The sequence below is a fragment of the Oncorhynchus clarkii genome, unplaced genomic scaffold (assembly GCF_045791955.1).
Source record: "Oncorhynchus clarkii lewisi isolate Uvic-CL-2024 unplaced genomic scaffold, UVic_Ocla_1.0 unplaced_contig_10369_pilon_pilon, whole genome shotgun sequence".
In the NCBI taxonomy this organism is placed as follows: Eukaryota; Metazoa; Chordata; class Actinopteri; order Salmoniformes; family Salmonidae; genus Oncorhynchus; species Oncorhynchus clarkii.
The window spans coordinates 76724-90108 of record NW_027261126.1 but is presented as its reverse complement, the minus strand read 5'-3'; the positions used below and the strand labels follow the sequence as shown (position 1 = coordinate 90108).

The 13385-nt window shown below is 38.9% G+C and overlaps 1 protein-coding gene across 1 annotated transcript in view; it reads left to right on the top strand.

The window, feature by feature from the left end:
- LOC139404978 (dysbindin-A-like) overlaps window positions 1-13385 on the top strand; it is a 54358-nt gene that overhangs the window by 14594 nt on the left and 26379 nt on the right. Inside the window, exon 7 of the mRNA XM_071147542.1 lies at window positions 1095-1117. Coding sequence (XP_071003643.1) covers window positions 1095-1117 — 23 coding nt within the window. The remainder of the gene's footprint in view (window positions 1-1094; window positions 1118-13385) is intronic.

The following is a 13385-nucleotide window of genomic DNA, read 5'->3' as shown; positions in this document are numbered from 1 at the left end:
GGAGCTGATGGGAGGTTACTGTTCATCTGAGGGTGTAGACTAGAGAGAGGAGCTGATGGGAGGTTATTGTTCATCTGAGGGTAGAGACTAGAGAGAGAGAGAGGAGCTGATGGGAGGTTACTGTTCATCTGAGGGTAGAGACTAGAGAGAGGAGCTGATGGGAGGTTATTGTTCATCTGAGGGTATAGACTAGAGAGAGGAGCTGATGGGAGGTTATTGTTCATCTGAGGGTATAGACTAGAGAGAGAAAGAGGAGCTGATGGGAGGTTACTGTTCATCTGAAGGTAGAGACTAGAGAGAGGAGCTGATGGGAGGTTATTGTTCATCTGAGGGTGTAGACTAGAGAGAGAGAGGAGCTGATGGGAGGTTACTGTTCATCTGAGGGTATAGACTAGAGAGAGGAGCTGATGGGAGGTTACTGTTCATCTGAGGGTATAGACTAGAGAGAGGAGCTGATGGGAGGTTATTGTTCATCTGAGGGTATAGACTAGAGAGAGAGAGGAGCTGATGGGAGGTTACTGTTCATCTGAGGGTATAGACTAGAGAGAGGAGCTGATGGGAGGTTATTGTTCATCTGAGGGTATAGACTAGAGAGAGGAGCTGATGGGAGGTTATTGTTCATCTGAGGGTATAGACTAGAGAGAGGAGCTGATGGGAGGTTACTGTTCATCTGAGGGTAGAGACTAGAGAGAGAGAGGAGCTGATGGGAGGTTACTGTTCATCTGAGGGTATAGACTAGAGAGAGAGAGGAGCTGATGGGAGGTTATTGTTCATCTGAGGGTAGAGAGAGAGAGGAGCTGATGGGAGGTTACTGTTCATCTGAGGGTGTAGACTAGAGAGAGGAGCTGAACTCTGCTGTATCTGAATGAAGCTTTAGAATGAGCATCATGTAGTTATGGACTCACTGTAGCAGCACTTTGCAGTTGGTGTTAAATGAAAAGCATGTTACAATTTAAATGTCTTGCTGTTATTTCTGGGCCTGCAGTTTGTCTTCATAGATAGTTAAGGAACAAGCTGTAAAGACTCTGGCTCAGAGCGTGAGTGACTCTAGTGAAAAGACTGCTTCTAACTGTTGTTCCTATTTTCTTTCACAGGAAAGAGCTGGAGTCTCTCAAAGGTAAGAACCCATCTAAACAGAACATTATTCTGTACAGTCAGTAAGATGTCGTCTAAACAGAACAGTATTGTCAGTAAGATGTCCTCTAAACAGAACAGTATTGTCAGTAAGATGTCCTCTAAACAGAACAGTATTGTCAGTAAGATGTCCTCTAAACAGAACAGTATTGTCAGTCAGATGTCCTCTAAACAGAACAGTATTGTCAGTAAGATTCCCTCTAAACAGAACATTATTCTGTACAGTCAGTAAGATGTCCTCTAAACAGAACATTATTCTGTACAGTCAGTAAGATGTCCTCTAAACAGAACATTATTCTGTACAGTCAGTAAGATGTCCTCTAAACAGAACAGTATTCTGTACAGTCAGTAAGATCCCCTCTAAACAGAACATTATTATCATGTACAGTCAGTAAGATGTCCTCTAAACAGAACATTATTCTGTACAGTCAGTAAGATGTCCTCTAAACAGAACAGTATTCTGTACAGTCAGTAAGATGTCCTCTAAACAGAACAGTATTGTCAGTAAGATCCCATCTAAACAGAACAGTATTCTGTACAGTCAGTAAGATGTCCTCTAAACAGAACAGTATTGTCAGTAAGATCCCCTCTAAACAGAACAGTATTGTCAGTAAGATGTCCTCTAAACAGAACAGTATTGTCAGTAAGATCCCCTCTAAACAGAACAGTATTGTCAGTAAGATGTCCTCTAAACAGAACAGTGTTGTCAGTAAGATGTCCTCTAAACAGAACATTATTCTGTACAGTCAGTAAGATGTCCTCTAAACAGAACAGTATTGTCGGTAAGATGTCCTCTAAACAGAACAGTATTGTCAGTAAGATGTCCTCTAAACAGAACAGTATTGTCAGTAAGATGTCCTCTAAACAGAACAGTATTGTCAGTAAGATGTCCTCTAAACAGAACAGTATTGTCAGTAAGATGTCCTCTAAACAGAACAGTATTGTCAGTCAGATGTCCTCTAAACAGAACAGTATTGTCAGTAAGATCCCCTCTAAACAGAACAGTATTGTCAGTAAGATGTCCTCTAAACAGAACAGTATTGTCAGTAAGATCCCCTCTAAACAGAACAGTATTGTCAGTAAGATGTCCTCTAAACAGAACAGTGTTGTCAGTAAGATGTCCTCTAAACAGAACATTATTCTGTACAGTCAGTAAGATCCCCTCTAAACAGAACAGTATTGTCGGTAAGATGTCCTCTAAACAGAACAGTATTGTCAGTAAGATCCCCTCTAAACAGAACAGTATTGTCGGTAAGATGTCCTCTAAACAGAACAGTATTGTCGGTAAGATGTCCTCTAAACAGAACAGTATTGTCAGTAAGATGTCCTGCAAACAGAACAGTATTGTCAGTAAGATGTCCTCTAAACAGAACAGTATTGTCGGTAAGATGTCCTCTAAACAGAACAGTATTGTCAGTAAGATCCCCTCTAAACAGAACAGTATTGTCAGTAAGATGTCCTCTAAACAGAACAGTGTTGTCAGTAAGATGTCCTCTAAACAGAACATTATTCTGTACAGTCAGTAAGATGTCCTCTAAACAGAACAGTATTGTCGGTAAGATGTCCTCTAAACAGAACAGTATTGTCAGTAAGATGTCCTCTAAACAGAACAGTATTGTCAGTAAGATGTCCTCTAAACAGAACAGTATTGTCAGTAAGATGTCCTCTAAACAGAACAGTATTGTCAGTCAGATGTCCTCTAAACAGAACAGTATTGTCAGTAAGATCCCCTCTAAACAGAACAGTATTGTCAGTAAGATCCCCTCTAAACAGAACAGTATTGTCAGTAAGATGTCCTCTAAACAGAACAGTATTGTCAGTAAGATCCCCTCTAAACAGAACAGTATTGTCAGTAAGATGTCCTCTAAACAGAACAGTGTTGTCAGTAAGATGTCCTCTAAACAGAACATTATTCTGTACAGTCAGTAAGATCCCCTCTAAACAGAACAGTATTGTCGGTAAGATGTCCTCTAAACAGAACAGTATTGTCGGTAAGATGTCCTCTAAACAGAACAGTATTGTCGGTAAGATGTCCTCTAAACAGAACAGTATTGTCAGTAAGATGTCCTCTAAACAGAACAGTATTGTCGGTAAGATGTCCTCTAAACAGAACAGTATTGTCGGTAAGATGTCCTCTAAACAGAACAGTATTGTCGGTAAGATGTCCTCTAAACAGAACAGTATTGTCGGTAAGATGTCCTCTAAACAGAACAGTATTGTCGGTAAGATGTCCTCTAAACAGAACAGTATTGTCAGTAAGATGTCCTGCAAACAGAACAGTATTGTCAGTAAGATGTCCTCTAAACAGAACAGTATTGTCAGTAAGATGTCCTCTAAACAGAACAGTATTGTCAGTAAGATGTCGTCTAAACAGAACAGTATTGTCAGTAAGATGTCCTCTAAACAGAACAGTATTGTCAGTAAGATGTCCTCTAAACAGAACAGTATTGTCGGTAAGATGTCCTCTAAACAGAACAGTATTGTCGGTAAGATGTCCTCTAAACAGAACAGTATTGTCAGTAAGATCCCATCTAAACAGAACAGTATTCTGTACAGTCAGTAAGATGTCCTCTAAACAGAACAGTATTGTCAGTAAGATCCCCTCTAAACAGAACAGTATTGTCAGTAAGATGTCCTCTAAACAGAACAGTATTGTCAGTAAGATCCCCTCTAAACAGAACAGTATTGTCAGTAAGATGTCCTCTAAACAGAACAGTGTTGTCAGTAAGATGTCCTCTAAACAGAACATTATTCTGTACAGTCAGTAAGATGTCCTCTAAACAGAACAGTATTGTCAGTAAGATGTCCTCTAAACAGAACAGTATTGTCAGTAAGATGTCCTCTAAACAGAACAGTATTGTCAGTAAGATGTCCTCTAAACAGAACAGTATTGTCAGTCAGATGTCCTCTAAACAGAACAGTATTGTCAGTAAGATCCCCTCTAAACAGAACAGTATTGTCAGTAAGATGTCCTCTAAACAGAACAGTATTGTCAGTAAGATCCCCTCTAAACAGAACAGTATTGTCAGTAAGATGTCCTCTAAACAGAACAGTGTTGTCAGTAAGATGTCCTCTAAACAGAACATTATTCTGTACAGTCAGTAAGATCCCCTCTAAACAGAACAGTATTGTCGGTAAGATGTCCTCTAAACAGAACAGTATTGTCAGTAAGATCCCCTCTAAACAGAACAGTATTGTCGGTAAGATGTCCTCTAAACAGAACAGTATTGTCGGTAAGATGTCCTCTAAACAGAACAGTATTGTCAGTAAGATGTCCTGCAAACAGAACAGTATTGTCAGTAAGATGTCCTCTAAACAGAACAGTATTGTCGGTAAGATGTCCTCTAAACAGAACAGTATTGTCAGTAAGATCCCCTCTAAACAGAACAGTATTGTCAGTAAGATGTCCTCTAAACAGAACAGTGTTGTCAGTAAGATGTCCTCTAAACAGAACATTATTCTGTACAGTCAGTAAGATGTCCTCTAAACAGAACAGTATTGTCGGTAAGATGTCCTCTAAACAGAACAGTATTGTCAGTAAGATGTCCTCTAAACAGAACAGTATTGTCAGTAAGATGTCCTCTAAACAGAACAGTATTGTCAGTAAGATGTCCTCTAAACAGAACAGTATTGTCAGTCAGATGTCCTCTAAACAGAACAGTATTGTCAGTAAGATCCCCTCTAAACAGAACAGTATTGTCAGTAAGATCCCCTCTAAACAGAACAGTATTGTCAGTAAGATGTCCTCTAAACAGAACAGTATTGTCAGTAAGATCCCCTCTAAACAGAACAGTATTGTCAGTAAGATGTCCTCTAAACAGAACAGTGTTGTCAGTAAGATGTCCTCTAAACAGAACATTATTCTGTACAGTCAGTAAGATCCCCTCTAAACAGAACAGTATTGTCGGTAAGATGTCCTCTAAACAGAACAGTATTGTCGGTAAGATGTCCTCTAAACAGAACAGTATTGTCGGTAAGATGTCCTCTAAACAGAACAGTATTGTCAGTAAGATGTCCTCTAAACAGAACAGTATTGTCGGTAAGATGTCCTCTAAACAGAACAGTATTGTCGGTAAGATGTCCTCTAAACAGAACAGTATTGTCGGTAAGATGTCCTCTAAACAGAACAGTATTGTCGGTAAGATGTCCTCTAAACAGAACAGTATTGTCGGTAAGATGTCCTCTAAACAGAACAGTATTGTCAGTAAGATGTCCTGCAAACAGAACAGTATTGTCAGTAAGATGTCCTCTAAACAGAACAGTATTGTCAGTAAGATGTCCTCTAAACAGAACAGTATTGTCAGTAAGATGTCGTCTAAACAGAACAGTATTGTCAGTAAGATGTCCTCTAAACAGAACAGTATTGTCAGTAAGATGTCCTCTAAACAGAACAGTATTGTCGGTAAGATGTCCTCTAAACAGAACAGTATTGTCGGTAAGATGTCCTCTAAACAGAACAGTATTGTCAGTAAGATCCCATCTAAACAGAACAGTATTCTGTACAGTCAGTAAGATGTCCTCTAAACAGAACAGTATTGTCAGTAAGATCCCCTCTAAACAGAACAGTATTGTCAGTAAGATGTCCTCTAAACAGAACAGTATTGTCAGTAAGATCCCCTCTAAACAGAACAGTATTGTCAGTAAGATGTCCTCTAAACAGAACAGTGTTGTCAGTAAGATGTCCTCTAAACAGAACATTATTCTGTACAGTCAGTAAGATGTCCTCTAAACAGAACAGTATTGTCGGTAAGATGTCCTCTAAACAGAACAGTATTGTCAGTAAGATGTCCTCTAAACAGAACAGTATTGTCAGTAAGATGTCCTCTAAACAGAACAGTATTGTCAGTAAGATGTCCTCTAAACAGAACAGTATTGTCAGTAAGATGTCCTCTAAACAGAACAGTATTGTCAGTCAGATGTCCTCTAAACAGAACAGTATTGTCAGTAAGATCCCCTCTAAACAGAACAGTATTGTCAGTAAGATGTCCTCTAAACAGAACAGTATTGTCAGTAAGATCCCCTCTAAACAGAACAGTATTGTCAGTAAGATGTCCTCTAAACAGAACAGTGTTGTCAGTAAGATGTCCTCTAAACAGAACATTATTCTGTACAGTCAGTAAGATCCCCTCTAAACAGAACAGTATTGTCGGTAAGATGTCCTCTAAACAGAACAGTATTGTCAGTAAGATCCCCTCTAAACAGAACAGTATTGTCGGTAAGATGTCCTCTAAACAGAACAGTATTGTCGGTAAGATGTCCTCTAAACAGAACAGTATTGTCAGTAAGATGTCCTGCAAACAGAACAGTATTGTCAGTAAGATGTCCTCTAAACAGAACAGTATTGTCGGTAAGATGTCCTCTAAACAGAACAGTATTGTCAGTAAGATCCCCTCTAAACAGAACAGTATTGTCAGTAAGATGTCCTCTAAACAGAACAGTGTTGTCAGTAAGATGTCCTCTAAACAGAACATTATTCTGTACAGTCAGTAAGATGTCCTCTAAACAGAACAGTATTGTCGGTAAGATGTCCTCTAAACAGAACAGTATTGTCAGTAAGATGTCCTCTAAACAGAACAGTATTGTCAGTAAGATGTCCTCTAAACAGAACAGTATTGTCAGTAAGATGTCCTCTAAACAGAACAGTATTGTCAGTCAGATGTCCTCTAAACAGAACAGTATTGTCAGTAAGATCCCCTCTAAACAGAACAGTATTGTCAGTAAGATGTCCTCTAAACAGAACAGTATTGTCAGTAAGATCCCCTCTAAACAGAACAGTATTGTCAGTAAGATGTCCTCTAAACAGAACAGTGTTGTCAGTAAGATGTCCTCTAAACAGAACATTATTCTGTACAGTCAGTAAGATCCCCTCTAAACAGAACAGTATTGTCGGTAAGATGTCCTCTAAACAGAACAGTATTGTCGGTAAGATGTCCTCTAAACAGAACAGTATTGTCGGTAAGATGTCCTCTAAACAGAACAGTATTGTCAGTAAGATGTCCTCTAAACAGAACAGTATTGTCGGTAAGATGTCCTCTAAACAGAACAGTATTGTCGGTAAGATGTCCTCTAAACAGAACAGTATTGTCGGTAAGATGTCCTCTAAACAGAACAGTATTGTCGGTAAGATGTCCTCTAAACAGAACAGTATTGTCGGTAAGATGTCCTCTAAACAGAACAGTATTGTCAGTAAGATGTCCTGCAAACAGAACAGTATTGTCAGTAAGATGTCCTCTAAACAGAACAGTATTGTCAGTAAGATGTCCTCTAAACAGAACAGTATTGTCAGTAAGATGTTGTCTAAACAGAACAGTATTGTCAGTAAGATGTCCTCTAAACAGAACAGTATTGTCAGTAAGATGTCCTCTAAACAGAACAGTATTGTCGGTAAGATGTCCTCTAAACAGAACAGTATTGTCGGTAAGATGTCCTCTAAACAGAACAGTATTGTCAGTAAGATGTCCTGCAAACAGAACAGTATTGTCAGTAAGATGTCCTCTAAACAGAACAGTATTGTCGGTAAGATGTCCTCTAAACAGAACAGTATTGTCGGTAAGATGTCCTCTAAACAGAACAGTATTGTCAGTAAGATGTCCTGCAAACAGAACAGTATTGTCAGTAAGATGTCCTCTAAACAGAACAGTATTGTCAGTAAGATGTCCTCTAAACAGAACAGTATTGTCAGTAAGATGTCGTCTAAACAGAACAGTATTGTCAGTAAGATGTCCTCTAAACAGAACAGTATTGTCAGTAAGATGTCCTCTAAACAGAACAGTATTGTCGGTAAGATGTCCTCTAAACAGAACAGTATTGTCGGTAAGATGTCCTCTAAACAGAACAGTATTGTCAGTAAGATGTCCTTCAAACAGAACAGTATTGTCAGTAAGATGTCCTGCAAACAGAACAGTATTGTCAGTAAGATGTCCTCTAAACAGAACAGTATTGTCAGTCAGATGTCCTCTAAACAGAACAGTATTGTCAGTAAGATGTCCTCTAAACAGAACAGTATTGTCAGTAAGATGTCCTCTAAACAGAACAGTATTGTCAGTAAGATGTCCTCTAAACAGAACAGTATTGTCAGTAAGATGTCCTCTAAACAGAACAGTGTTGTCAGTAAGATGTCCTCTAAACAGAACAGTGTTGTCAGTCAGATGTCCTCTAAACAGAACAGTATTGTCGGTAAGATGTCCTCTAAACAGAACAGTATTGTCAGTAAGATGTCCTGCAAACAGAACAGTATTGTCAGTAAGATGTCCTCTAAACAGAACAGTATTGTCAGTAAGATGTCCTCTAAACAGAACAGTATTGTCAGTAAGATGTCGTCTAAACAGAACAGTATTGTCAGTAAGATGTCCTCTAAACAGAACAGTATTGTCAGTAAGATGTCCTCTAAACAGAACAGTATTGTCGGTAAGATGTCCTCTAAACAGAACAGTATTGTCGGTAAGATGTCCTCTAAACAGAACAGTATTGTCAGTAAGATGTCCTGCAAACAGAACAGTATTGTCAGTAAGATGTCCTGCAAACAGAACAGTATTGTCAGTAAGATGTCCTCTAAACAGAACAGTATTGTCAGTCAGATGTCCTCTAAACAGAACAGTATTGTCAGTAAGATGTCCTCTAAACAGAACAGTATTGTCAGTAAGATGTCCTCTAAACAGAACAGTATTGTCAGTAAGATGTCCTCTAAACAGAACAGTATTGTCAGTAAGATGTCCTCTAAACAGAACAGTGTTGTCAGTAAGATGTCCTCTAAACAGAACAGTATTGTCAGTCAGATGTCCTCTAAACAGAACAGTATTGTCAGTAAGATGTCCTCTAAACAGAACAGTATTGTCAGTAAGATGTCCTCTAAACAGAACAGTGTTGTCAGTAAGATGTCCTCTAAACAGAACAGTATTGTCAGTCAGATGTCCTCTAAACAGAACAGTATTGTCAGTAAGATCCCCTCTAAACAGAACAGTATTGTCAGTAAGATGTCCTCTAAACAGAACAGTATTGTCAGTCAGATGTCCTCTAAACAGAACAGTATTGTCAGTAAGATCCCCTCTAAACAGAACAGTATTGTCGGTAAGATGTCCTCTAAACAGAACAGTATTGTCGGTAAGATGTCCTCTAAACAGAACAGTATTGTCAGTAAGATGTCCTCTAAACAGAACAGTATTGTCAGTAAGATGTCCTCTAAACAGAACAGTATTGTCAGTAAGATGTCCTCTAAACAGAACAGTATTGTCAGTAAGATGTCCTCTAAACAGAACAGTATTGTCAGTAAGATGTCCTCTAAACAGAACAGTATTGTCAGTAAGATGTCCTCTAAACAGAACAGTATTGTCGGTAAGATGTCCTCTAAACAGAACAGTATTGTCGGTAAGATGTCCTCTAAACAGAACAGTATTGTCGGTAAGATGTCCTCTAAACAGAACATTATTGTCAGTAAGATGTCCTCTAAACAGAACAGTATTGTCAGTAAGATGTCCTCTAAACAGAACAGTATTGTCAGTCAGATGTCCTCTAAACAGAACAGTATTGTCAGTCAGATGTCCTCTAAACAGAACAGTATTGTCAGTAAGATGTCCTCTAAACAGAACAGTATTGTCGGTCAGATGTCCTCTAAACAGAACAGTATTGTCGGTCAGATGTCCTGCAAACAGAACAGTATTGTCAGTCAGATGTCCTCTAAACAGAACAGTATTGTCAGTAAGATCCCCTCTAAACAGAACAGTATTGTCAGTAAGATCCCCTCTAAACAGAACAGTATTGTCGGTAAGATGTCCTCTAAACAGAACAGTATTGTCGGTAAGATGTCCTCTAAACAGAACAGTATTGTCAGTAAGATGTCCTCTAAACAGAACAGTATTGTCAGTCAGATGTCCTCTAAACAGAACAGTATTGTCGGTAAGATGTCCTCTAAACAGAACAGTATTGTCAGTAAGATGTCCTCTAAACAGAACAGTATTGTCGGTAAGATGTCCTCTAAACAGAACAGTATTGTCGGTAAGATGTCCTCTAAACAGAACAGTATTGTCAGTAAGATGTCCTCTAAACAGAACAGTATTGTCGGTAAGATGTCCTCTAAACAGAACAGTATTGTCAGTCAGATGTCCTCTAAACAGAACAGTATTGTCAGTCAGATGTCCTCTAAACAGAACAGTATTGTCGGTCAGATGTCCTCTAAACAGAACAGTATTGTCGGTAAGATGTCCTCTAAACAGAACAGTATTGTCAGTCAGATGTCCTCTAAACAGAACAGTATTGTCGGTAAGATGTCCTCTAAACAGAACAGTATTGTCGGTCAGATCCCCTCTAAACAGAACAGTATTGTCAGTCAGATGTCCTCTAAACAGAACAGTATTGTCGGTAAGATGTCCTCTAAACAGAACAGTATTGTCAGTCAGATGTCCTCTAAACAGAACAGTATTGTCGGTAAGATGTCCTCTAAACAGAACAGTATTGTCAGTAAGATGTCCTCTAAACAGAGTCGGTAAGATGTCCTCTAAACAGAACAGTATTGTCGGTAAGATGTCCTCTAAACAGAACAGTATTGTCGGTAAGATGTCCTCTAAACAGAACAGTATTGTCGGTAAGATGTCCTCTAAACAGAACAGTATTGTCAGTCAGATGACCTCTAAACAGAACAGTATTGTCAGTCAGATGTCCCTCTAAACAGAACAGTATTGTCAGTCAGATGTCCTCTAAACAGAACAGTATTGTCAGTCAGATGTCCTCTAAACAGAACAGTATTGTCAGTCAGATGTCCTCTAAACAGAACAGTATTGTCAGTCAGATGTCCTCTAAACAGAACAGTATTGTCGGTAAGATGTCCTCTAAACAGAACAGTATTGTCAGTCAGATGTCCTCTAAACAGAACAGTATTGTCAGTCAGATGTCCTCTAAACAGAACAGTATTGTCAGTCAGATCCCCTCTAAACAGAACAGTATTGTCAGTCAGATGTCCTCTAAACAGAACAGTATTGTCAGTAAGATGTCCTCTAAACAGAACAGTATTGTCAGTCAGATGTCCTCTAAACAGAACAGTATTGTCGGTAAGATGTCCTCTAAACAGAACAGTATTGTCGGTAAGATGTCCTCTAAACAGAACAGTATTGTCAGTCAGATGTCCTCTAAACAGAACAGTATTGTCGGTAAGATGTCCTCTAAACAGAACAGTATTGTCGGTAAGATGTCCTCTAAACAGAACAGTATTGTCAGTCAGATGTCCTCTAAACAGAACAGTATTGTCAGTCAGATGTCCTCTAAACAGAACAGTATTGTCAGTCAGATGTCCTCTAAACAGAACAGTATTGTCAGTCAGATGTCCTCTAAACAGAACAGTATTGTCAGTCAGATCCCCTCTAAACAGAACAGTATTGTCAGTAAGATGTCCTCTAAACAGAACAGTATTGTCGGTCAGATGTCCTCTAAACAGAACATTATTGTCAGTCAGATGTCCTCTAAACAGAACAGTATTGTCGGTCAGATGTCCTCTAAACAGAACAGTATTGTCAGTAAGATCCCCTCTAAACAGAACAGTATTGTCAGTCAGATGTCCTCTAAACAGAACAGTATTGTCAGTCAGATGTCCTCTAAACAGAACAGTATTGTCAGTCAGATGTCCTCTAAACAGAACAGTATTGTCAGTCAGATGTCCTCTAAACAGAACAGTATTGTCAGTCAGATGTCCTCTAAACAGAACAGTATTGTCAGTCAGATGTCCTCTAAACAGAACAGTATTGTCAGTCAGATGTCCTCTAAACAGAACAGTATTGTCAGTCAGATGTCCTCTAAACAGAACAGTATTGTCAGTCAGATGTCCTCTAAACAGAACAGTATTGTCGGTAAGATGTCCTCTAAACAGAACAGTATTGTCAGTCAGATGTCCTCTAAACAGAACAGTATTGTCAGTCAGATGTCCTCTAAACAGAACAGTATTGTCAGTCAGATGTCCTCTAAACAGAACAGTATTGTCAGTCAGATGTCCTCTAAACAGAACAGTATTGTCAGTATTGTCAGATGTCCTCTAAACAGAACAGTATTGTCAGTCAGATGTCCTCTAAACAGAACAGTATTGTCAGTCAGATGTCCTCTAAACAGAACAGTATTGTCAGTCAGATGTCCTCTAAACAGAACAGTATTGTCGGTAAGATGTCCTCTAAACAGAACAGTATTGTCAGTCAGATGTCCTCTAAACAGAACAGTATTGTCAGTAAGATGTCCTCTAAACAGAACAGTATTGTCAGTAAGATGTCCTCTAAACAGAACAGTATTGTCAGTCAGATGTCCTCTAAACAGAACAGTATTGTCAGTAAGATGTCCTCTAAACAGAACAGTATTGTCAGTAAGATGTCCTCTAAACAGAACAGTATTGTCGGTAAGATGTCCTCTAAACAGAACAGTATTGTCAGTCAGATGTCCTCTAAACAGAACAGTATTGTCAGTCAGATGTCCTCTAAACAGAACAGTATTGTCGGTAAGATGTCCTCTAAACAGAACAGTATTGTCAGTCAGATGTCCTCTAAACAGAACAGTATTGTCAGTCAGATGTCCTCTAAACAGAACAGTATTGTCAGTAAGATGTCCTCTAAACAGAACAGTATTGTCAGTAAGATGTCCTCTAAACAGAACAGTATTGTCAGTCAGATGTCCTCTAAACAGAACAGTATTGTCGGTCAGATGTCCTCTAAACAGAACAGTATTGTCAGTCAGATGTCCTCTAAACAGAACAGTATTGTCGGTCAGATGTCCTCTAAACAGAACAGTATTGTCAGTCAGATGTCCTCTAAACAGAACAGTATTGTCAGTCAGATGTCCTCTAAACAGAACAGTATTGTCAGTCAGATGTCCTCTAAGAACAGTATTGTCCTCTAAACAGAACAGTATTGTCAGTCAGATGTCCTCTAAACAGAACAGTATTGTCAGTCAGATGTCCTCTAAACAGAACAGTATTGTCAGTCAGATGTCCTCTAAACAGAACAGTATTGTCAGTCAGATGTCCTCTAAACAGAACAGTATTGTCAGTCAGATGTCCTCTAAACAGAACAGTATTGTCAGTAAGATGTCCTCTAAACAGAACAGTATTGTCAGTCAGATGTCCTCTAAACAGAACAGTATTGTCAGTCAGATGTCCTCTAAACAGAACAGTATTGTCAGTCAGATGTCCTCTAAACAGAACAGTATTGTCAGTCAGATGTCCTCTAAACAGAACAGTATTGTCAGTCAGATGTCCTCTAAACAGAACAGTATTGTCAGTCAGATGT